At 34.5% G+C, this 25,444-nt stretch overlaps 3 protein-coding genes across 7 annotated transcripts; 2 read left to right on the top strand and 1 right to left on the bottom strand.

Moving 5' to 3' along the window:
* Positions 1-407: 407 nt before the first annotated feature.
* Positions 408-3,325, bottom strand: LOC106402281 (putative glucose-6-phosphate 1-epimerase). 2 transcript variants are annotated; one of them, XR_007328869.1, is made up of 9 exons: positions 3,077-3,325; positions 2,674-2,748; positions 2,174-2,230; positions 1,933-2,093; positions 1,643-1,783; positions 1,369-1,471; positions 1,183-1,282; positions 812-1,080; positions 408-580 (listed from the first exon to the last, which is right to left on the bottom strand). XR_007328869.1 is itself a non-coding variant. In XM_013842987.3 (8 exons), exons 1-8 carry the CDS (start codon positions 3,170-3,172, stop codon positions 872-874), a joined length of 942 nt encoding a protein of 313 aa, XP_013698441.1. In that variant the 5' UTR covers positions 3,173-3,325; the 3' UTR covers positions 595-871. The 2 variants fall into 2 exon arrangements, 1 of the variants encoding a protein (XP_013698441.1); XM_013842987.3 differs by lacking the exon at positions 408-580 and having other exon boundaries at positions 595-1,080.
* A 177-nt stretch (positions 3,326-3,502) lies between these two features.
* Positions 3,503-9,078, top strand: LOC106397717 (probable N-acetyl-gamma-glutamyl-phosphate reductase, chloroplastic). Of its 4 annotated transcripts, XM_048768815.1 has the most exons (16): positions 4,692-4,764; positions 4,861-4,942; positions 5,024-5,103; positions 5,176-5,265; positions 5,615-5,993; positions 6,656-6,732; positions 6,822-6,941; positions 7,020-7,088; positions 7,172-7,268; positions 7,352-7,476; positions 7,551-7,635; positions 7,765-7,900; positions 7,998-8,176; positions 8,265-8,376; positions 8,453-8,643; positions 8,723-9,078. In XM_048768815.1, exons 9-16 carry the CDS (start codon positions 7,237-7,239, stop codon positions 8,727-8,729), a joined length of 867 nt encoding a protein of 288 aa, XP_048624772.1. In that variant the 5' UTR covers positions 4,692-4,764; positions 4,861-4,942; positions 5,024-5,103; positions 5,176-5,265; positions 5,615-5,993; positions 6,656-6,732; positions 6,822-6,941; positions 7,020-7,088; positions 7,172-7,236; the 3' UTR covers positions 8,730-9,078. The 4 variants fall into 4 exon arrangements, with proteins under 4 accessions (XP_022565600.1, XP_048624772.1, XP_048624773.1 ...); XM_048768816.1 differs by lacking the exon at positions 6,656-6,732; XM_048768814.1 differs by having other exon boundaries at positions 6,822-7,088.
* Positions 9,079-16,977: 7,899 nt separating this feature from the next.
* Positions 16,978-25,444, top strand: LOC106397969. Its single transcript, XM_048768058.1, has 14 exons — positions 16,978-17,084; positions 17,175-17,298; positions 17,383-17,458; positions 19,559-19,636; positions 19,766-19,846; positions 19,934-20,119; positions 20,209-20,241; positions 20,341-20,650; positions 20,788-21,719; positions 21,832-22,381; positions 22,867-23,522; positions 23,600-24,637; positions 24,719-25,191; positions 25,391-25,444. Exons 1-14 carry the CDS (start codon positions 16,978-16,980, stop codon positions 25,442-25,444), a joined length of 4,698 nt encoding a protein of 1,565 aa, XP_048624015.1.

Genomic DNA, 25,444 nt, shown 5'->3' with positions numbered 1-25,444 from the left:
ACGTTAACTATATAACTAACGCACCATAATCATACTCGAAAAGTATTTGATTTAGGAACTTGTAGTACTATTCTTTCGATTTGATATTCATTTTGTATCAATATATTTTTACAAGTTCGAAATACCTTTGTACCTGACCGGATAAAGGCAGACACAAGGCACACTGATTGGTCTACTACAACTATGTATATAAGCCAAAAAAAAAACTCTCCAACAGGCAAAAAACTGTATAACTAACGCACCATAATCATACTCGAAAAGTATTTGATTTAGGGACTTGTAGTACTATTCTTTCGATTTGATAATCATCTTTTATCAATATATTTTTACGAGTTCGAAATACCTTTGGATCTGACCGGATAAAGGCTAGACACAAGGCACACTGATTGGTCTACTACAACTATGTATATAAGCAAAAAAAAACTCTCCAATAGGCAAAAAATAATCAACAAGGATGTATGATCGACTCTTAAGGGTAAAATACTATTATAGTGCACTTAAAAGAAATTTATTTATTCCATTGCGAAAACCAAAACACCATATCATCTTCACGCCTTCCTTCACTCGTTTCTTCATAGTACTGCACAAACCAAATGTATTTTTTGTTTTTTATCATTTAAAATAAACAGATACCACAAAATCAAAATATTTCTCTTGACAAAATGACAGAATATCTAAATCAAAGGAAAGATACCCCTATCATGTTTGCCAATATAAACGAAAAGATTTTGTATGTTTTTAAGTTTGAAACACGCACACGTGTTCATGAAAGAGATCTAAAAGGGAAAAAAGTATATATTTTGAAAGCTACCTGAAATCAAAAAAGAAAAAGAGAGGAGAAAGGGTGATATTTTTTTGAAGTTTGAAAGGTTCATTGGAGGACTTTCTTGGGGTCAAGCTGTCCACTGGAGTAACTAGAAGGAACCGCAGAGAGCTCGAGTCTTCCTTTCCATTCTTCACCCGGTTTTAATGTGATGGGTCTTTCCACAGCTGCAGCTTCAACACATAGCATATGCTTATAGTCTTCATCTCCCAAGTCCGATATCGACTTCGACTTCTTATCCCATGGATTCCACACCACTGACCACAAGAACCAAAAGAATGAATGATTCAGTTTTTGCTTTGTAATTAGTAGTACGAAAGTAGGATTCTGGTATAAATAAACAGAGTTTTAGGTTTTACCTGCATCGGCAAGCCCGTCCTTGCGAACAACGAAAGTCCTCTTTTTCTCATGGTCCAAAATAGCAATCTTTGTAGGAGTGCTTAGGTATATCTTGTCAATCTAGTTTTCAAACAAGTAACAAGTTTCTTTTTTAAAGTGATGATACTAAGACATATATTTCAGAAAGAAGGATATCGCAAACTTACTTCAGATTCAAAAGTAATAGCATCTCCTTGCTCGGTAAAACGTTCTCTGTTCTTTAAGTTGTCTAGATAATCCAGAGTCTCCAATCCTTCAACCCGTACTTCACTGATCACAAGCAAACCGATGCATATACCAAAATTACTATTCCAAAGCTTCCCAGGAAGATAGATGTAGGAGTTTATCACAGTATAGACTCAATACTTCGAGAAACTGAAAGCAAAAGACAGTGGAGATCGAGGCATGATAACACATGACTCATGAATGCAATGAGAGTACCTGATGTCAGAGACAGAGAAATAGGTGTGATAAGCAAATGTGAATGTAAACGGCTTTCCATCAGCGTTGGTGTTCCTGATACGAGATGTCAGTGTCAATTCTCCTTCAGATCCCAAGTCCACCCTCATCCGGAACTCAAAACTGAAAATGAAGACACCGAGATGAGAGTTAGTAAATACGCTTCAACTCTTCTTTGTGAGAGTTGATGCAGAGAATAGACCCAATATTCAATGTAGACATTTCAAGTTTAATACGTGCATACTGTTCTAAGAAAATATAAAGAATCTTACTTGTGAGGCCATGTCTTCAGATCGTCTTCAGTTGGCCTCAGGATCAGGTCAACGAAAGCATTAGGAGAAGAATACGTTGGCAAAGGAGGTGGGCTAGCATCAACTTCCCAGATCCTGTTTCTAGCGAATCCATGTGATTCGAGTGTACCAAGGTTACTGAACTGCACGTGCAGTAACAGAGTTTCATGAGCACATTCGATAGTAAAATGGAACAAACAAGGGAAGAAATATAAAGATATACTTGTGGGAAGCATAGCGGAATCCCTCCACGGATTGGTTTTGGAGGCTTGAATATAGCCTGCACAACGCATAGCACATGGTCTCAGATCTCTATTGCTTTACGCTCATACACTCACTAAACGAGGCAAAACAAACAACGAGACAGCAAAATCAAATGTCCTCTATTCTTTCAAATGCTTCATTTGGAAATTAAACTAAACATGAAGTGAAGATCATTTCCTTTAAAGTAAGAATTGATGTCATCAATCTCCTTGAACCAATCATTCTACTTTTTTTTTTTTAAAAAGAAGATAAATGCTCTTTTGCATCACAGCCAACCAGAGTAACATCTAATGGCAAATGTATAGCATCCAATATCAACTTCTTTAGGCATTATTATTCTTATTTTTCTCCGCAGATTCAAGATAAAAAGTGACAGTTAGTATGTTTCTAATGGAGTTTGAAGCTGTTTTCATGAACCAAATGTTATTTTTTAAATAAGAAGGAAGATGTGGATAATACCTTGCTGCTGAGGTAAAGCAACTCTTCACCGTTCTCATTCTTCCAAGAAGTCACATGACCACCATACAAGTATACCTGCATTTTTTTTATTTGTCAGAAACCAAATTTGAAGGAATCTTACTTAATAACAACACAAACAAACTGAGATGATCACACTCTTTAAAACTGATGATCGATCAATATAATCCACTCGGAATCAATCAATTCAACAGATCCATGGATTCATAGACTAGACTACTTTGTAGAGGTGTGAGATAAATCCACAGATCTAGTTCAAATCACTAGAGATGAGATTCACAATCGCAATCAAGCTAGAACAGCGATCACAAAAGATGTAAAAAATCTCAGATCAGTTACAGAGAGAGAGAGAGAGAGAGAGAGAGAGAGTGAAAAGGGAGATAACCTCGGCGGAGCGGTAACGAGACTGGCGGAGGACGATTTTGTCGAGGCCATTGATACCTTTGGCGAGCTCAAAAGAAGGATGCTCAGTCGCCGCCATCGAGAATCAAAAACAAGATCTACTCGATCCTTCCTTCCTTCCTTCACGCTAAAGAGTTTATAAGGTATCGCCAAATCTCTTTTTTTGCCGTTTTTGTTCGAACCGTATCTCTCTCTTTCCTTATTATATATGGCTCTTCTGTATATTTATTTTCATATTTTGGTTTATTACATTAAAAATGAGAAAACCGGGTTTTTGATCCGGTTCAACGGTTTTCATGACTTTTAGCTCAATTTGCTTCGAACAAGGATGCTGGTTCAAGGTCTTTTTGCCTCAATCAAATTCACTACCTTTTTTTTTTTTGTATTTGCAGTTTCCCAACAAATGTGTGTTTCACTTTCTTTTTTTTTTTTTTAACTTAAAAGATGAATTTTCTCTGTGTTTCCAAAAGGAGGGTGAAAGGAAGAGGATATTGCTTTGAAAAGGATATTCGTATTGGTCTTCTTGGTGCAAGTGGCTACACTGGTGCTGAGGTCCGTTCTCTCAACTTGTTAATTTCATTTTGAATCTTCTTGCTTATTTTAGTGGTCTCTTTTGATTTTGAAACGCTTTTAAGTAAGTGGTATGCATCTATTTTACAAGTGTGTGTCTTCCTTCTTCAGCTTAAGTGTACATTTGCAGAAATGTTTAATGTGTAAGTCTTGTGTTTTAACCAAATGATTTTTCTTGAATGGCAGATTGTTAGGCTTGTTGCAAACCATCCGCATTTTGGTGTCACACTCATGACTGCAGATAGAAAAGCTGGCCAGTCTATGGATAGCGTTTTCCCTCACCTCACAGCTCAAGTATTAATTAACTCATGATTTCTTCTACCTACCTGTTTCTTTGTGATGGATCAATAGTTGTGATTTTAAACCCGTTTTTTTTTTTAATTAATGAACTCAGAAACTACCTAGATTGATATCGATTAAGGATGCAGATTTCTCTACTGTGGATGCTGTATTCTGCTGTTTGCCTCACGGAACAACCCAGGTCCCCATTTTACTCTCTCTTTTGATTCCTCTCCATTTCCATATTCGCTTCTCTGGTAGCTCAATGGATGTATTTTTCTCACAGGAAATCATCAAGCGACTGCCCACCTCTTTAAATATCGTTGATCTTTCAGCGGTAAAGAAAATGGTTTTTTTTTATGCATTCTTTCTTCCTGTAATATGCTGCTTTATTTAAAAAGAGCGCTTCTTTCTTGTAGGACTTTCGGTTGCGTGATATCTCTGAATATGAAGAATGGTATGGTCAGCCACACAAGGCTGTAGAGTTACAGGTCCCTACTTTTCTCTTGAGAGGCTATTATTGCTCTGATTGTTGTTGGTCTATTGTGTTCACACTTTTCTTATTGTCTTCAGAAAGAAGTTGTGTATGGTCTTACAGAGTTACTAAGGGATGACATCAAAAAGGCTCTTCTTGTGGCTAATCCAGGCTGTTACCCTACTTCTGTTCAGCTTCCTCTTGTTCCTCTTCTAAAGGTTTTTTTCCTCCCATCAGATTGGCTTTGCGTCTTCAATTTAACTCTCTAGATAATATGTTGGTGCAGGCAAATCTCATCAAACATGACAACATTATCATCGACGCAAAATCTGGTGTTAGTGGAGCAGGTTTTGAGCTTTAGTTATCCATGAAGAGTGAATGCAGTAGAAGAGTGTTTCTAGCTAGCTTCTTTACTGATTATTATGATTTTTTTTTTCCATCAGGACACTGGTGCTAAGGAGGCGAATCTTTACTCTGAGATAGCTGAAGGCATTTCTTCTTATGGAGTCACACGGCATCGCCATGGTATATATATATTATTCACAAAACTGGTTGAATAAAAAATGTGTACTGAGTTCAATATTTCTTTGGTTATGTTTTTTGCAGTTCCTGAAATTGAACAAGGCTTATCTGATGTTGCACAATCAAAAGTAACAGTCAGTTTTACACCGCATCTCATGCCAATGGTAACAACCAATCTTTAAGCATCATCTTCTCTACAGTTATCCTTAAAAACTAAACCTCTACTGTTTGAGTAGATCCGCGGAATGCAATCGACTATCTATGTGGAAATGGCTCCCGGAGTTAGAACACAAGACTTGTACCAGCAGTTAAAATCGTCTTATGAGGTTGTGATATGGTTTTTACTCTGTGTTATATGTATCAAAGCCAGATACTAGTTTTGTTTTACTTATCCCTCGACATTATTTGTGAAATGATTTTACACGTGTCATCTCCATAATCACTCTCACCAAAAAAATATGACATCCTCCTATACATTAAAAGAGAAGTCACTTTAGTGATTTCTGCTGAGATGGCTTAGAGCTTCTCAGGAAAAACGTTATAATTTTATTGGCTGATTTTTTGGAATTTTTCTTTTTGATTTATTTTTTTCACTCCCTTCCGCGTCATTGAAAACGCCGTCGTTTTCCTGAAATTTTTTCTTCTTTTTTTTTTCCAATCGCGTGTCAATTGAAGGGGGAGATGGTATCAAACCGATGAAGACAGTCCGACCAGATGAGTTTGGTTCTCCATATTCTAAAGACTCAATCCTATCCATCGCGAACAGCAACAACAACCAGACGAGGTGAAGTTTGTCCTCACTCTCGAAATTTAAAGTTTTTTTTGTTTTCTGATTGGATTCGACTTTTAAGATATGAGGGGAAAAAAACTTTTACATTTTGAATCTGCGTATCTAATTGATTGATTAACATTCTTGCTGTTGAGGTCTTGCTTCTCTTAAACAAGACCATTGCCACGACCAGAGATGTAATTCGCTCACTTTCTACTGATGGAACAAGAAGAGGCAGATATTGACAACAAACTTGCATTCGACTTCATTCTCTGGAGAAGGACTGTAAGATTACCTTCTCCTTTATAACTCAACAAGCATTTGGAGAGTCCTCTCTTTCGATTTTAAATTTTGTTTTTTTGTTTCATTCGCACGATTTAGAGCTTTACATTACTAATTCCAATAGTCTGTTGCATCGCTAATTGCAAAACGATTAAGAGGTTCAAATAACTAATTTAGTCAGTCGGTATCCGGTCTGTTGGTTTTAAGATTTTCAATTTTGGTCTTCTTAATTCTGAGAAAAAAATTGAAAAGCCTATTTAGAAAGTCCAAATATATTGTCGATAGATATTAAGCCCATATGAGTAGATAACTTGCTCAAGATTGTAAACTAATTTGCATATTAATAACTTTCCTTATTATTCGAATCAATTGCTTGCGCCAGTTGTTATCATATTTATTACATTACTTGCGCAAGTTAAAATGATATTATATGCAAATCAATTTATGATAATACACAATTAATATATTTCTTTAAACTATTTCAATCTTTATTAGGGTCATTAATATTATAAATAAAATGGCTTAATATATATATGAGAAACCCGAATGCTTAAGGTACAAACATTTAGCTCTTACAAGAACAATGGCAATGGTGCGTGCCAAAAAAAATATTGTTTCTTATGTGCGAGAATTAAAACCCCGTAAAGATACGTCGCGTATTGAAGTTAGGATTGTTCGCTTGTGGAGAAACTATAACAAAGAATCAGGAAACACCATTGAAATGGTGGTTGTTGATAAAGAAGTAAGTAACTTTATCAATGCATTTTTTTGGAAGCATCGTTTATATAATTATTCTGCATATACAAAACTTTCATAATTTTTTTTGTCTAGGGGACCAGAATTCATGCTTCAGTTGGTGAACAACTCATCAAAAAATTCGATGACAAGCTACGCGAGGGAGATGCGATTGTCCTCCAGTTGTCAAAGTGTACGATGCTACTAGTGAATACCGTACGACGCCACATCCTTACAAAATTGGCTTCTTTCACACAACATTTGTTGGAATAGCTGATGATTTTCCAACTGCAGTTCCCGAAAAGTATTTCGCGGACTTCTCTGATATTCTTGGTGGAAATCTGGATCATAGCTGTTTGGTTGGTGAGTTAGTTTCTTACTCAGTTAAAGAGTCTTTCACTTTGTATATACTTGTTTCTGATTTTAGTCTTATTTTTGTAATGTAGACGTGGTTGGCCAAATAGTTAACTTCGGGTCTCTGGAAAACAAAATAATAAAAGGAAAGGACAACATGAGGCTCTTGGTTGAGTTGCGTGACCCAAAGTAAGACCCGGTTTTAAACCTTATTTATTTTTTGCTAGAAAATCTCTATTAACTGGACCTTAACTTAAGTTTATATTATACAGTAATGTGAAGATGATGTGTACTCTGTGGGGTTGTTATGCTAAACAAGTATACGATTACAGTAGGAGTAACATGTCCACCATGATTATTTGTGTGATCAGATTCTGTTCTATTAAAGAGTGGAAAGGTAAATTATATTCTTCCGGTTTGTGTAAAATGTTACTGAGCATAACATATTAATAAGCTTAATATACTTTGTAGGTACTTACTCCATATCTAGCGGGTATAATTCAACCCATATCCTGCTCAACCCAACACTCGATTTTATTGAGGAGTTCAAAGCAAGGTATGTATCCGATGTTCACCGGATGGAAACCTATGGAGAAGTTCACTACATATAGATGTTTGTTTTTCTTTTTGAACATCGTTTTCACTGAAACGTTTTAACATAAAGTTTGATTATTTTATTTGGCAGTCTCCCTGATGATTCACTTGCTCTTACGAACAACGATAGTAGCCAATGGTCTGTTGGTACTGCTACTTCTATTCGTGCCAGGTTTTTTGTTCTTAATGAGAGGCTAACCATCGGAGAGATCATTGATAGCTCTGTGGTATATAGACTACACTCTTCGCTTTTGAATTTTTTACACATTTATATACTCCATGTGTTATCAGTGCTTTTAAAAAATACTCATTGAGTAATAATAGGTTGGCACTTTTGTTACTCTTGGGACCATTGAAACAATTGATACTGAACGTGGCTGGCAATATCTAAGTTGCAAATACCACAACAAAAAAGTGATGCCTACAACCAATGTTGATGCTGATGATCGGCCCTTGTTCTTCTGCAATACGTGTGACAAAGAACACAGTGATGTTATTTCCAGGTATTGATCGGTTTAGATATACAAAAATATCAGTTAGGTAGGTCGTCATTGAAATAGTCTGTGACGTTTTGTCTTTGGATTTGTTCAGGTTCAAATTAATTGCCAATGTCAAGGACGATAGCGGCGAGGCTAATTTTCTGTTGTTTGATGCTAATGCTCAAGCAATTGTGCGTCATTCTGCTGCTGAACTCTATGACGAGGTTCATTTATAAATTCCATTGTACATCAATTAACACAGTAAATTATATTAGCCGACCGCTATTTATGTAATTGTAGAATGAAGATGAAGACTTCTTACCTGAAGCAGTGAGCGATCTCTTTGGTAAGAGAGTCCTTTTTGAGATTTCAGTTGACGCTGATAACATCAAAACATCAAAGGAAAGAGTTCTCAGTATGTTGTTCGATTGGCTACTGATGACCGTGAAATGGTTGAGGAATTTGCTGATTTGCCTCCTAAATCTAACCCGGTAATTTTCCGCTTATACCTGCGATTAATTTGATTGTTATAGGAGCATAATAGTGATACGATTAAATCTTTTCTTGCAGGTACTAATGTTGGAGTCCGCAGATGATATTTCCTCTGGTTCTGTTGGTTTTACAGCAACTCCTTTGTCCAAAAGAAAAAGCGAACAAGATGACGACAGTTGCCTTGAGGATCAACACTCTGTTAACAAGAAACTCTCTCAAAAGAAACTCAAGGGCGAGTGAGCTGTCTCTTTTTGATGAGTTGCCGTCCTTTATAGTGTTATGGCTTTGTTTTTGCTTCATTTTTTAAAACTTTGTCTGAGTATCTTTGTCTTTGGTTTTGTTTAAGATTTTGGTCTGATCATCTTTGTTTTTTGCTTTTAATTGGAATAAAAATTTATCAAGTTCTAATATAAACCAGACAACCTTTTCTTTGGTTGTCTCTGACTTTTGATTTAGTATTTATGCCAATCGGTAACGTTTTAGAATCATTACATTGGTAAAATTCCTTATTCAGAGAGTTCTTTGGTTGGTTCTGACAATAGATTTTGTATTAAGCAATAAATTGGCATAAATACAAAGTTAGCCCATTTGAAATACTGAATAACAAAAAAATGTAACCGAAATTTTACTAATCGTAACATTATTATCAAACCGATCCCCCTTATTAGAATTTTATTGGTAGTAATACAGTCTCAGCCCATTTGTAATACCCAACTAAAAACCAATTTATTGCCCGAATAGTATTTAAGCCCATAATTTTGTAGCTGCTATACTATTAAAAACTTTTTGACGTTTTTTTTATAGACAGTATTAGACTATATTTTTTAATATGAAAACTTCTTTGTATATTAATTTGTTGATTCTTTAACTAAACATTTATTTAAAAAAATCATGCAAATAGATCATAGATATAAACCCAAGGTAGTGCAAACAATGGGTTCTTTGTACAGGAAGTGAAAATCGAAAATTATTAAAAAAACTGGAGTTTAATGCATAACCTTTTGAGAGAGTAAGGTTATCGAGATTATTTTGGAAGAAAATAATTATCATATTTATAATAAAAACATACACGGAAAATATGATTAAGTCGGTATAATGTACAATTATCTGAAAAGGTAAATACAATTAACATATTTATAATTTATGTTTTCGATAAGTAATGTGAAAAGACACGACTCATCGAGAGTCCCCTAGACATTATAAAGACAGCAGTGAATAATTGTATACAAAATCTTTCATCTCACTTCTTCTCCGATTGAGTCTCTCCAACTTTCGGTAAGTTTATTTTCTTTCTCTTTAGTTTTTTCTTTCAAATATATTGCATGTAGATCCATCAGTTTTCTGTATAAGCGGTTACCAATTGAATCAAGACTTTTTAGGTTTTGTATCCGTCATGCGTCTTTTTGTTCAAAAACCTGTCTAGGATCTTGGTAGGCTTGTTTTCTGTGAAAATCAATGAGTATTTAGGAGATCTTATGTGTACAACTGCTTATTATTGATCGTTGTAACTATTTTTTCCGCTGGCATAATATAACGTTTATAACTAATACTGTTTATAATAAGCAGATCGACCAACATCTGGCGATGGCATTCAAGAAGGACCTTAAACGCAAGTCTCCAATGACTGATGATTACGGTACTTCTCTTGAAGAGGCATTCAAAAATGGAATGGAGGGGACGACTGCGCATTACAAAGCCATTCTCTTTATGTACAAGCAAGTACATGATGCGCTCATCAAGAAGCATGCTGAAGAACTTGAAGTCGCTCGCGTACAAGGTAAACTGGAACTCTTTGACGAACTCTTCAACATGTCTGCATTGAGCGAAGAGAAAGAGAAGATAGAGTCGGAACTCGTGCTTGCAGAGGCCAAGGCGGCTGATGTGAAGGTTCCTTACATCGATTGGTACAAGTTGAATGAGCCACAGATGTTTGATTAACCTTGTTTGCTTCAAGTTAAAACGTTTAATCTTTTTTATATTTTGGTGTTGTATTATGGAACATATTTTCTGGTTTTTAAAACCAGTTTTCCAGCAAAATTTGGTCGGTTATTAAACTATTTGAAGTTTGTTATATTATAATCTGCCTTTATATTAGCCTATCTCAATTTATTTCTTATTGTTATAATTGGCTTTCATGTTCCAATTACACATTTGTTTGATTTAGTTGCTTTAGTTACAAAATATAAATTTCTGTATATAAGACTTTCGAAGAGGAAGTAGGTTTTTTGAACTGGAAGAGGAAGTAGGTTATACCTATAGTGGTGGGGTAAGTTGTTCATAGATTTGTCTAAATCACATTAGTCAAGGTAGCGTGAGTATGTCAAAGACAATATCGCATCATGTTTGGATTCTTGAGATCTTAGAATACCAATGGAAACTGATTTAATAAAATTTAAGAAGGAAATGTACTGACAAAATAATTACGTAATAAGAGTTTATATCTTTAATTTAACTACAGGTCTTTTCGTATCGGATTTGTGAAGTTAAATATATTTGATCGAGGTATGGAAATGATGATATTTTTTGAAATCTTTATAATTTAATTTATTGACATGCGTGCAAGATTATAAATATATTTTATAAATATCTAATTATTCGACATATATTTAAACATGATAGAATCTACTTTTCGGAAAGGAAGGCAATATTTTAAATGACGATCTACATTGCGATCCATATATTAGTTCAAAATCTATTGCTTTCTGTTTTTTTCGGACTATATATTTTTATAAGGTAATATCCGTATTTTGGAAACCTTTATAGTTTCAATGATATAAATGTTTAATAAATATTTGGAAATGAATCTAAAGGGTTTATCATTTATAGGGCAATCGGAAAGGCATTTTTCTAGAACCCATCTTTCTATATAAACTGTTGACTGACGCCTATTTTATCAAACCTAATTTCAGTCATCTTCGCCGACATTGTCTCTACAATTCTTTCCCTCAAAAGAAATCCTTTGTAAGCTTTCATTTTCTTTATTTCTTTTTTTTTTGAAATGATTTTCTTTATTTCTTAGCAACACATGTATATCATTACTCAGTTTTTTGATTATCGAATCACGGTTTGTTACTTCAATTTGACGTAATATAATGTGGGGAGTTTTCAATACATGTGGATCATCTTTGTAGGGAAATATAAGGTGTCATCGGAATAGTTAAATACATTTTGTAAGATCTCTATAGTATCATGTATTGTTTAATTTTGAGAATCTAACTAAATATATATATTTCACTGTGGATCGCTTTGTCTCTATGTTTGATCTGAATTGTAAATAGTTAAATTATGTTATAATTTGTGTTGCTTATATAATCTTTAGTTGATTTATTTTGAGGATCAAAATAAATAGATATATTTCAGTACTGTTAGTCGCTTTGTCTCTATGTTTGATCTGAATTAGCAATAGTATAATTTTGTTTTTAATTGTGTTGCTTACATAAACGACGTATATGTTAATCAATATTTCTTTGCTCCACATGCAAGGCTAGATCTCGCGATGGCATTCAACAGAGATCTAAAGCTCAAAAAACCGATCGTTGAAGATTACAGTTATTCTCTCGAAGAGGCTTTCAACAAGGGAAAGAATGAGACTAGGGACCGTTACCGAGCCATGCTCTTTATGTATCAGAACCAATTGGAAGCCATCACAGCCAAGCATGATGAAGAGCGTGAAGTCTATCGCGTGCAAGGTAAATTAGAGTTACTCAAGGAACTCTTCAAGAAAGACGCAAGGAGGAAGGAGAAGAATAAACTAAAGACTGAACTGGTGCTCGCAAAGGAGAAGATGGATGGGGTTAAGATTCCTTACGTTGATTGGTTGAAGATGGATGAGCCACAAATGTTTGACTGACGTCTCTGTTTTAACAATCTCCAAGTTTGCAATGTTTTAGTTTTTGTGTTGTTTCGGCTACCAATATCGGAATCTATCTTCTGGTTTTGTAAACCAGTTTAATAACATGTTATTTTCAATAGTTTCAACGTATTGTACTGAATTGATGAACTGCTTTTATATTAGCCTGGATCATTGCATTATAGGGGGATTGATTGTTGAACAATGCGTTTAAATGATTTTTACATAATCTTTGCTGAGCTTGTGTGTTCAGTCAGTGTAGTTTCGATCTACTTGAAGAGTATTTTGTGATATGAATTTGGTTGAAATCGTGAAAAAAAGTTATGATTTTGTTCATCATTTGGCCTTAACTTGACACGCGATTATGAAAAGAACCCTTTTAAATATAAAACCAGTTCACTGACTAAACATATTTAAACCCTTTTAAATATTTTTTTTAAGCCATTACTATTAGATTTAGATTTTCGTAATTATAAAACGACACATACTAAATATTACTTGAAAGGGGGGATTTGCATATATCGTTTTACAGATATTGGGTTTAACTGATTTTTAAATTTTAACGCAGCCTATATGTAAAATTGCCCTATATTTAACCTAAAAATTGTCAAATATGTCCTTCATGCTAATTTTGTTAAATACTTCGGTTTGGGTTTAGTGTTTGCGGCTTCGGTTTTAAGTCTAAGATGCCGGTTTATTGCATATGATTTGTGATTAAGGTCAAGGAGCAATACAAGTATATTGGGAAATCGTATTTCAAATTAACGGTTTCGGTTTATGGTCTAGAATTTGAATAGAAAGTATGCGGTTAGGAGTTAAGGTATAGGACTTTGGTTTAGGGTTTAGGGTTTGAATTTCAGGTGTACAGTACAGGGTCCATGGATATATATTTAGGATTTTAATTTTACGGTTTGGATTTAGGGTATAGGACTTCATTTTTGGGTTAAAGAGTTTCTTCAGTTAGAGTTGAGAAATATATGACATTTATTTCGTCCCTTCATTTTTCTGTGAAATAATGATGGCATGAACATAAGAAATACTAATTAACTATTTCGTATCACCAAGAGAGCACAAACATTCAATGTGCAAAACCGATATTAAAATACCATTGATTTAAACATGTTATTATACAATATGACATTGAGTCCTGATTATAAATAAACCCAGAACCGACTATTATCCAAATGAAACCAACCTTGTTTTATGAATTTAAACATGTAGAAAACCATAATGGAACTGATCCCCCGTTATTAGGCTTTTATATGCATTAATACAGTCAAAGCCCATTTAAAAAGTCGATCTGAAAACATAGTTAAGCCCAAATATAAAGAAGACGGATTTCAAAACTCGAAACCCTAAATTGAGCGACGTGTTTAGTAGGTCTCTATAAATCTGCTACCAAAAATTACAATCATAGCGTCTGAACATTCTCCCCTTTCAATGAAGCCGCTCAAATATAATTGGTCAATTCCTACCCAGGTATTAGCGAGCTACTAAACTAAATTTTTTTGCAATACAAATTTGTTCAGCATAAAAGATAATTTTTATGATCCTATAGGAATTATGCACTTTTGATCCTGAAAAATCTCCATTGGATTCCTATGGCTATGTAAGTTTTTTTACACATAAAATATTTTGTTTCTATTATACGTTTGGAGTACTTACAAGTCATAATTTGATGTTTGTTATGTGACAGTGTTACGAAAAAGTTGACAATCATACAGACAATAAAGTCATTAAGAGGCATCAGTTTCACATTATGATGCGCTTTACACACGGAAACCAACATTCAGCCAATATCCACGATGAACCAGATAAATCCAAGTTTATGGATTGGATGGAGACTAACAAACAAATACGTAAAGGTGTAAATCTAAAGTCTTTGATTAGAAAGTGATGTGCTGTTCGTAACTTTGTTTGGGATCCATTGACTAAAACATGGTCATCTAAATTTGAGATTTGAAGTTACTATATGTTTTTTTTTTCGTATTTAACTCTTAATTATTGGATTTAGTTTTATTAATTACTTCGTTGGGTTTTTTTAAATTTTAATATTAAAAATCTTCATTTGTCGTATATAAGTTTCTCTGATATATTTATCCATTACTGTTACTATGAATGCAGCCGTCGTAATATTATGCTTATATTATATACATTAATTTGAAGCATAATAATATCTTAAATATTGAAGTGATTAGGCGGCTAAATATCAAAATTAGTAAAACCAACTTTTAAAAGAAATAAAAAATCAGTTACCTTAATATCAGAAATATTATAGGTAACATGCATGAAGCCGTTCTAATATTAAATTTATAAAGTATAACCTAGGAACTGATTTAACTTGACCAATACGTAATTCATATTGATATCTTTCTTAAAACTGTATATCACACACTTGCCGAATTAATAATTAAATGTGTTTATATTACATCAGATGTCGATCATCGTAGATATTTGGTCGGTAACTTTCTTAATTAGATTTGGTAACAAATTTAAGATTCCCAGTAAATATGAGTAGAGGATATACGCGTAATAATTTTGTAGATCTTTGAAAGTGGATGTTCCTAGACGGACACACCATTTATTAAAAAATGTATATATAAGATTAAAATAACGATAATGAGACTGAGGTTATTTGGAATTGATATTATATAAAAATACAAGCAAAACATACAAAATAGCAACGTACGAAACTGAACGAAATAGATAAATCACATATGTAAAAAACATAAGTTATTTTACATGCGTGCTTAGATAATACATCTCCACAACTCTGCTTGTTTCAGTCTTGATTCATAGCAAACTGAACAAATTGAGTAAGCCTTTTGGAGTAGTAACAATGCTTGCATACTTCAGCCATGTTATCGGGATGGCACTCAGTCCATGGCTCAAGGTTCACCATAGCTGTATAGTAGCGGGTCTCCATAATTGCAGGGATTGTACTTAGAGTTTTCTTGACTCTTTTCCAGCAATAATCGGAGGTTGATAGATTTTCTTTCCATTGGAGTTTATCCAGATACTTCTTACCTTTTGGATAGTGTTCTAATGCAAGCAATAACAAACCGTAAAGATAAGTACCGTTTCTATACTCACCAATGGATGCTTGGCGTAGATGATAGAGGCCTTTGCGTTTTTCTTTGTGGACGAAATATTGAAGTATGCCCTCAATATAGTGTGCCTCAGGGTTATCGTTCTCCAAGCATAGTTCCTTGAATCTGTTGTGCTTGGTGAGCATTTCGAAAGGTTCGGCAGCAAAATATGACAAGGAAATGTTTCTGAAATAGATGGTGGGATCGGAGATGGAGTGGTCGTCGTTTGAATTAGAGGAATCACCGATGTAAACAATGTCATAATTGTTCACCGATTTTTCTTCTCCCATATTCACATAACTGTATGTATTTTGTTTGATATTTTAAGTTTTGTGAAAGTTGTTTCTACTCTCAGTCGATGATGAGAATGCGGATAGGTAATGTTCGATGTTGTAGGAGGATACTTATAAAGATGGTGGTGGGAAAATGATGTGATTGTACATGATGAAAATGCTGTGTAAGTGCTAGAAGTATGTGCTAAAAAGGTCAAGAGACAACACATGCATTGATAAAAGGCTGTGGTTCATGAAGAGTTGTCACGTACTCAGAAAAGTTGGTCGTTGCTTTATTTGCATGCTTATTGATATTACCAATCGAAGTGACAATTAAACAACTATATAGACTGGATTTTTAAAGCTTTCTCAACAAAAACTTATAAAAGTAAAACTATAACTTGACCAACTTTCATTTCCTTATTAGTATGTATTTGAATAGAATAGTTTCTCAAACAATAGACCACTTAAACTTATGGTAATAATATATCCGATATGTATTAGTTTAGGAAATGCATTAAATCAATTGAATAAGTTCATCCGAGATTTCTTCATTCTTAAAAGATAATAAAAGTTAGAAGTTTACTTGACCAGTACTCATGTCCTTATTCATACGAATAAGAATATTTTGTTGTTCAAACAAGAATAATAAAATCAGTTTTACTTAAGTGGTTGGATTTTCTAATTTGACGCTAGGTTTTTCATATGCTCCTATAAATAAAACTAACCTTTACTCGACATGCTATATCGTATTGAGTACAAAGAGGTTACAATCTCCACTCTATATCTTCTCTGTTATTATGTTGTTAGTATGTTATACAAATCGATCTAAGTAGTTTTTATATAGGTCTTTGTCAAAACATAGTATTCTTGAAGCAATGTTAACCATGAAGAGAACAATTTCTGAAATTATTGAAGCACCAACGGTAAATATTTTGGGAATTATCATATGAAAGCGTTTTTTTTTTCTGAAAGAGGAAGACAAATATGATTTAACTACAAATTTATTGTCATTTAAATGCTTCAAATTAGGCTGGAACTTATATGGTTGTTGCAAAAATTGAGGCCATTGATTTGGATAAACCATGGTACTACACTGCCTGCAATTTTTGCAAAAGAAAAATGGCCAGACAAGGAGATGGTTTTGAGGGAAACGTGCAACATCTTCAACATAATCCTATATACAACTGCAAAACATGCAACAAGGATTTTGAACATGCTATTCACTGGTATGGCCGTTTATAAAGATTTATCTTGCTGCCTTTGTAATAAATCAGTATTATATGTTTGTATACTAATTTAAATAGTGTATTTTTTAGTTACTACTTGGTTGTACGTGTCTCTGATGACTCAAAGGGAGAAGTCAAGTTTTTGCTTTTCAACAATATTGCGGAGAGGCTCATTAGGAGACCTGCGTTTGAGTTAGTCCAAGAGGCTGGTCAGGTATTTTCTTCGTTTTCAAGATTAGGGGAACTAAGGAAATTGCATTTATATATATTCTTTGAAAGATGTATTATTGTTTTACAGGAAAATCCACATTTTCTACCTCAGTCTCTAACTGATTTGATTGGGAGAAAACTTCTATTTAAGATTACTATCGCAAGTAATGGTCAACAAGAACATAATGCAGCATATGTTGTTGATTTGGTGATTGACAATGCAGAAATAATTCAACACTTCGATCCACATGTAACAATCATAATAGTGATAAATCAAAATTAATTGTGACCAGTATAAGTTCTCAAGAATTTTTATTTTTTTTTGCAGCCACATTTTGTGATTTTTAATGATTATGAGTCGGACGAGGATTGATGCTAATCCTTTCTTAAGGAACTAAGTTGAAGTCCAATATGGCCGTCAAAGTGCAAGAGTTTAAGAATTATTTTTTTTTCTGCTCATCAAATTTCATAATGTTTTCCGTTGTCTCTCTTTTGGCTTTTATATTTATGAGAATTAATTATGAGGTGTTATTTGGTTCGTTATATATAACAACTCCTTTAATCTATTTATTTTTCCACATTACAGCAAAATTATTGTTTTAAACTTTAAAAGTGCGGAACTTATCACTAGAAGATAGTATAGAACTATATATTCGACATTTCAAACATAAGGTTGTTATATATATGTTAAAGTTCCAAAAAAGCATAATTAATAAACGAATAAAGTAAAAGAAGGTAATATATTGAATTAAATTGTCATAAATAGTTTACCAATAAATATCGTATTCACTTGCGCAAGGAATACATACATGGTAAGAATTTGATAAGGTAACTTTATTTGGCAACAAAGGATTATACGTATATTTTGAAGATGATATAACCTAATGGTCATGTATCGATTTCAATTATATTTTGCTGAAGAGGTCGGCTTCTGAACTTTATATCTTCGACTTTCTTTCAAATTATATAAGTTTATTCAAGCCTGTATTCTAATTGCATACGATTCAATCTATACGTAGTGTTTTGGTGTTACTGAAAAACAAGCATTCGATTTTGAGTGGGAAGCATGAAGAGAAGTAATCCACTGTCTACAGACACGGGGAATAAACCACAGAAGAAGAAAAAAACAGTGTATGTTCTACATAAAATAAATAAAAACATTTATAAATGTTGAATTTTCCTACTACTGAATACAAGGAATGATACATTATCAGTAACGTTTTTGTAGAACATACACTGTTTTTTTTCTTCTTCTGTAGTTTATTCACAGACTTAGTTTGTTGACGCAGGTACCAATGACAAAGAGAATACTCCAATGGGGAATATAACACAAAACTCATCTATTACTAACGTTTCACCTCTGCCCAGTATAAATCTTTTTTAGGACGCCCTTGCAGAATGTTACGAATCAAGTATTTCGACCCATTATTACAATTCCACCAGAGTCAAATCCGTCAAAGAACTTTGAAAATACATCGACACATACTGTCCCATTAAGTTGTGTTTTTCAAAGTTTTAAAGATGGACTAACACATCAAGCTAGAGCTGCGCGAAAGGAAATACTGAATAACAAAAGAACAATAGGGATTACTACCTCAAATAAAGGTTAGTCTCCTAACGCTTTCATTATCCCCACGTTTATTCTTATTACTGTATTGATTAAAAACATTTTTGAAAAATTCATTTTCATTACATTGTACAGTTACCAGGATTTTCAAGCCAACCAAGACATCCGTTGTACCACCTCTAGGTATAAGTTTCTGTTCAAAGGAAGAGTTAGAAGACTTTTTAAAGAATGAGTAATGATGGAACCTTTTCTGAAAATTAGCTTATGAATTCTATTTATGTCTGTAGGTCCCTATAATTCAACGCAAAGTTCACCTACTCTTGCAAATTTGAGTGTTTCTGGAATCAACATGCACCCATCGAGTAATAGCATTGTTTATTAATTACTGCTTATTATATAAGTAGTGCTTATATAGTATGATCGTATACAAATAGTTAATAAAATAGTAATAAATTAATAGTTTAGCACAAGTTACGTATAATTAAAAATTATCATTCCTTAAGGTACTATTGGTTATCAAGAAACTATATCCCGGAGTACCTTGAGGAAACGAAAGACAATTGGATCACCTCCATCGGTGAATTCAAAGACAAGACATAAGGAAGGTAACAACGGGTTTTAAATAATGTTTTGTCGTTATTATAAGTTCTATGCTACTATTTCAAAAGTGCGACTAAACTTAAACAAATTTATACAGCAAGACAAGGTCCCAACATGACACACCATAGTATCCCGACTGGTCCAGCAGTGTCTGTAGAAGATGCACCTCGTGAAGGTAATTTTTTAGATATTTGTAATCGTACTAATATGATGTATACTGAAAGGTAAAAATTAATATTATACCTATTTCATGAATTTATTTGCGCTAGACCTTTGATTATATGTTTAAATAAATCTTTTTCAGCTACTCAAAGTCCATTCCAACAAACCAAAACCAATGAATTCATTCCTCCACCAAGGTTCATCGTCGAGGATCATCCTGAAGGTAAAATGTCTATTCCATCTATACATATACAAAACGTTTTATTTATGGATCATATATTTTGACTTTGTAGTACACTTTTTCACGCAGCTTACAATAATCGATATGCAATGGAAAGTGAGTCTGAAAATGAAAATGATAATGAAGATGAGGAGAATCAGACTTACACTACCTATCCTCCTGGAGAGACTTTGATAAACACATCACCACAACATATCCCACAAGAAACTAATAATACAGTTACTTCGCCTATTGTCATTGGGATACAAAAAAACGGTGATGACCTGAAAATTACTACAATGTTTCTTACAAATAAATAACCTCGATATTAGTTTTTTTTAATGAAGATATTTGACGAAACACAGGTTACTACGACGACGGAGATCCAGGTTGGAATTGTAAGTTTTGTCAAGCATATATGTGGTATGGTGAAAGAATTGGAAAACGCCGGCGTAGTGCCAATCCTGTATTCACAATGTGTTGTAAACATGGTAAAGTTGTACTTCCTCGGCTCGTGAATCCTCCAATGGAGTTAATGACTTTGTTATGCAAAGGAGACGAGTTAAGCAAACATTATCGAGAGTTCATACGAGCTTACAATATGATGTTCTCTTTCACATCTCTTGGGGGGAAGATAGATCATTCTATTAACAATGGTCGTGGACCATTTGTTTTCCGAATGTCCGGTGAGAACTATCATCGTATTGTTGATATAGTTCCCGAGCCTGGACAAGCTCCAAAATTTTTCCAGCTCTATATCATTGACACTTTAAATGAGATCAAAAATAGACTTGACGCTTATGCCGGGTAATTTACTTCATTATATGAAGTTACTATGATTATATTGTTCGCTTTGTAGTATGGTCGACGTTTTGTTATTGTTCGCTTTGTAGTATGGTCGACGTTTTGTTAACTTATATTAGGATTTTTTAAAAACTTTGCAGGTCTGACAGAGTTGCTGCTAAGAAACTAAGAGAACCACTTGTTCTTCTTCTGAAGAATATGTTAGATCAGTATAACCCTCATGTCAAGGCTTTTAGGTCTGCAAGAGACAGATTCGACGTGGAAGGATCAACAGGTTATAGGATGAGATTGATTGAAAGTCAACAATCTGATGGACGGACCCCTAATCTGCCGACTGCAAATGAAGTTGCTGCTTTGATACCTGGAGATTTTGTTTTAAATATGGAGACACGAGATATTGTTCTAGAGAGTACAAGTGGAAAGTTGCAAAGGATAAGTGAATTACATCCGGCGTATTTACCTCTGCAATATCCACTATTGTTTCCATATGGAGAGGATGGCTTTCGATTAAATATTCCTATTGGTTTTGAAGACAGCACTGCGAGAAAACGCAAGAATGTAACTATGCGTGAGTACTTTGCATTTCGGATTTTAGAGAGGAGGTGGGAAGCACCTACAATTACAAGATCAGGCAGATTGTTTCATCAGTTCCTTGTGGACGCTTACACAATGATAGAATCGAGTAGACTACGTTACTTGTGGCTGAATCAGAAAAAGCTCCGGTCAAGTAGTTACGCTGCAATCCAGAAAGCAGCTACAAGAGCTGGAGCTAAGATGGCGGAACAAGGGAGCCGAATTTTCATTCCAGCAACTTTCACCGGGGGAAAAAGGTATATGAAGCAGCACTACTATGATGCCATGGCTCTGTGCAAATACCATGGATTTCCCGATATTTTCATCACTTTTACGTGTAATCCAAAATGGCCTGAAGTTACAAGGTATCTGAAAAAATATAACCTGACCACCGAAGACAGGCCAGAAATATTGTGTAGAGTTTTCAAGATGAAACTCGATAATCTTATCGGCGAGTTGACTAAAAAGAACGGCTCCTTATTCGGTCCTGTTGCTGCAGGTAAATCTCCTTTACATGTTACTTATATTAATTGTTTAATCAAAACAACTAATGTAGATAGCTGTTTTGTTTGTTAAAATTGACTAACTATTTTATTTTTTTATTTTGTCAGTAATGTACACGATTGAGTTTCAAAAAAGAGGAATGCCACACGCTCATATTCTTGTCTTCATGGAAAAAGGATCAAAATTTCCAACAGCCGATGATATAGATAAGATTATTTCCGCTGAAATACCAGACAAGACAGTAGATCCAGACCTGTATGTGATCGTTGGGGATTGTATGATGCATGGTCCTTGCGGTGCAGCAAAGAAGGATAATGTATGTATGGTTAACGGTAAATGTTCTAAGATGTTTCCGAAACCTCTCAACATCAGGACATCGATTGACGCAAATGGATTTCCAGCTTACATGCGTCGGATTGATGGTAGGTTCATTGAGAAAAATGGAATCAGATTAGACAATGGATTTGTTGTACCATACAACAGAGACCTCATGCTTCGATATCGCGCCCATATGAATGTAGAGTGGTGCGTCCAAACACGAGCTGTTAAGTATCTTTTCAAATATATTCATAAGGGACCTGATTATGCCTCAGCTGCAATGGATAAAGAAGATGAAGATGGCGTCATTGACGAAATCAAAACATATTACGACTGCAGGTATTATTATATTTATACCAATTCGTGTTACTATTTAGAAAGTACTATATTCTATAAATTTATAACAATATATTAAAAATTCAGTAGAAACTCTATAAGCTATTCATTAATTATAGAAGATCAATAAATTAATACTAATTAGAATATTGAACTTTATACATTAACTTAATTTCTCCAATCCAAGTTTGCGCAAGTAATCCGCTATTAAAAAAATATAATACGAAAAAATTCTAAGATAATACAAAATTTGTATTGTACTCTATGTCTCTTCAAAGGAAACGAAATTACATCAATAATCTATTACTATTAGTACAAATATATATGTATAAACTTTAAAAAATATCAAATATCATAGATGAAATTTATATAACTCATTTGTTATAAATAAAATAAATACATTATTAACAAATAGAGTTTATCTATCTTTTACATTTTCTGGCCAAGGTTCATCTTTACTCATTTATGTTTTCGTGTTTCTTAATTAGATATATTACTGCATGCGAGTCGTCTTGGCGGATTCTTGCTTTTCCTACACATTTTCGTACTACTTCTGTAGAGAAACTTGGCTTTCATCTTCCGGATCAGGAACTGGTATTTTTTGATGAAGACGAACCTATTGAGAGTATTCTCAACAAAAAGACTGTCAACCAAACCATGTTTTTGGCCTGGTTCATAGCAAACAGAAAATATGCAGAGGCAAGAGAGTTGACATATGCGGAATTTCCAACAAAATTCGTTTGGAAATCAGGTACGAGAGAATGGGTACCACGGAAACGAGGCTTTGCGATAGGGAGGATTGCGCATATTCAGCCATCAGGTGATGAGCTATATTTCTTAAGAGTATTGCTAAACTGGGTAAGAGGGCCGACATCATACGAGGATATAAGAACAGTTGATGGTGTTTTATATCATACATACGAAGATGCTTGCTATGCGTTGGGATTGATGGATGATGACAAGGAATTCATAGAAGCTATCAAAGATGCCAGTGACTGTAGTTCTGCGACGTATGCAAGGAAGCTTTTTGCGAGAATGTTGGTTTCCAAATCGTTGTCTCAGCCTCATGTAGTGTGGGAAGCTACTTGGGAGTATCTTACCGACGATATTCTTTACAAGAAGCGGCGAGAAACTGGAAGACCTGGTGAGTTTTGTCCAATTAAATTTTCTTATTGTAAGAATGTCTATGTTAATTTAATATCTGGATTATCAAACTTGCAGATATGAACTTGACCATAGATCATTTGCTCAGCAATGGTCGTAGCCTCAAGAAATGGCCCCACATGCCAAAGCCAGAAAATTTTGGAGATTACAACGGCAATCGCCTTATAGATGATGAGCTTAATTATGTTGTGGAAGATCAGCTAAAGGAAAATGAAAGACTTATGGCGATGATAACAGATGAGCAAAGAGGGGTATACGAACAGATTCTGGATGCAGTTTTAAATGATAGCGGTGGAGTGTTCTTTCTTTATGGTTATGGAGGCACAGGAAAAACCTTCGTATACAGAGCACTCTCGTCAGCTATCCGATCTAAAGGTATGATTGTTCTAAATACCGCATCAAGTGGAATTGCAGCATTGTTGTTGGAAGGAGGTAGAACCGTACATTCCAGATTTGGTATTCCGATAGATGCAGACGAATTCAGTACTTGCAAGAAAATGGAGGCAGGATCAGATCGTGCAGAATTAGTTAAAGCGGCAAAGTTAATTGTATGGGATGAGGCGCCTATGATGAGCAGACACTGTTTCGAAACGTTGGATCGCACTATGCGTGATATTATAAGATCTTGTGAAGAAAAACCTTTTGGGGGTAAAGTTGTTGTTTTCGGTGGAGATTTCAGACAGATTTTACCGGTTATACCTGGAGGTGGTAGAGCAGAGACTGTTTTGGCGGCTCTGAATTCGTCATATCTTTGGGAGCACTGCAAAGTTCTGAAGCTAACAAAAAACATGAGATTGCTGGCTGGTCTTACTGATGATGCAGCAAAAGAGCTTGAATCCTTCTCAAACTGGATTTTGGATATAGGAGATGGAAAAATAAATTTGCCTAACGACGGTCAAGTTGAGATTGACATCCCTTCTGATTTGCTGATACAAAATAGTGGAGAAGACCCTATTGAGACTATGGCAAAAGAGGTTTATGGACAAGCTTTTCAAACTTCAACAGATAACGATTTGTATAGACATCGAGCCATTCTTACTCCCACAAATGATGAAGTGGATAAAATAAATGACTACATGCTTTCGCAGTTGCCAGGTAACATGTTTTATCATTTATTCTTATGTTCAACTAACTTTGTACATATCACTAAACAAACGGATTTACATATGCTTTTAGGAGAAGAGAAGGTTTACCTTAGCTCTGACAGTATTATCCCATCCGATGTTGACATAGAAGAAAATGTCGTATATTCTGCAGAGTTTTTGAACAGTGTTAAAGTGGCTGGACTGCCTAGACATTGCTTGAAGCTCAAGGTTGGTGCTCCTATCATGTGTCTTCGTAACATGGATGTTGCAGATGGTTTATGTAATGGTACTAGGCTAATTGTTACTCAGTTACTGCCCCATGTGATAGAAGGTAGAATTATAACCGGAAACAAAATTGTTGGACATCCGGTTTGGATCCCTAGAATGTTTGTCACACCACCTGACACCAAGTTCCCCTTCAGAATGCGTCGAAGACAGTTTCCAGTTACTTTGGCTTTCGCGATGACCATCAACAAAAGTCAAGGTCAAACACTGGAAAGTGTTGGGTTGTTTCTGCCTAGGCCAGTGTTCTCTCATGGTCAGCTCTACGTTGCACTTTCAAGAGTTAAGTCGAGATCTGGATTGAAAATCCTAATAACTGGTAAAGAAGGGAAAACGCAGACAAAAACGTTGAATGTTTTCTACAAACAAGTTTTTCAAAATATTTCATAGTCACGGTATGTAATTTTAATCTACTTTCTTTTCAAATACAAAATTTTAAGTATATAGTCTGTTACAATTATTTACTTTTTGTATTTTCCAGATGGGTAGTGATGGGTTAGGAACTGATTGTATTCAGGAGCATCCCGTTTTCTGA

This window comes from Brassica napus, chromosome C9 (assembly GCF_020379485.1).
Source record: "Brassica napus cultivar Da-Ae chromosome C9, Da-Ae, whole genome shotgun sequence".
NCBI lineage: Eukaryota > Viridiplantae > Streptophyta > Magnoliopsida > Brassicales > Brassicaceae > Brassica > Brassica napus.
Note: the sequence above shows the minus strand (reverse complement) of the source record. Positions and strands in the feature narration are given on the sequence as shown.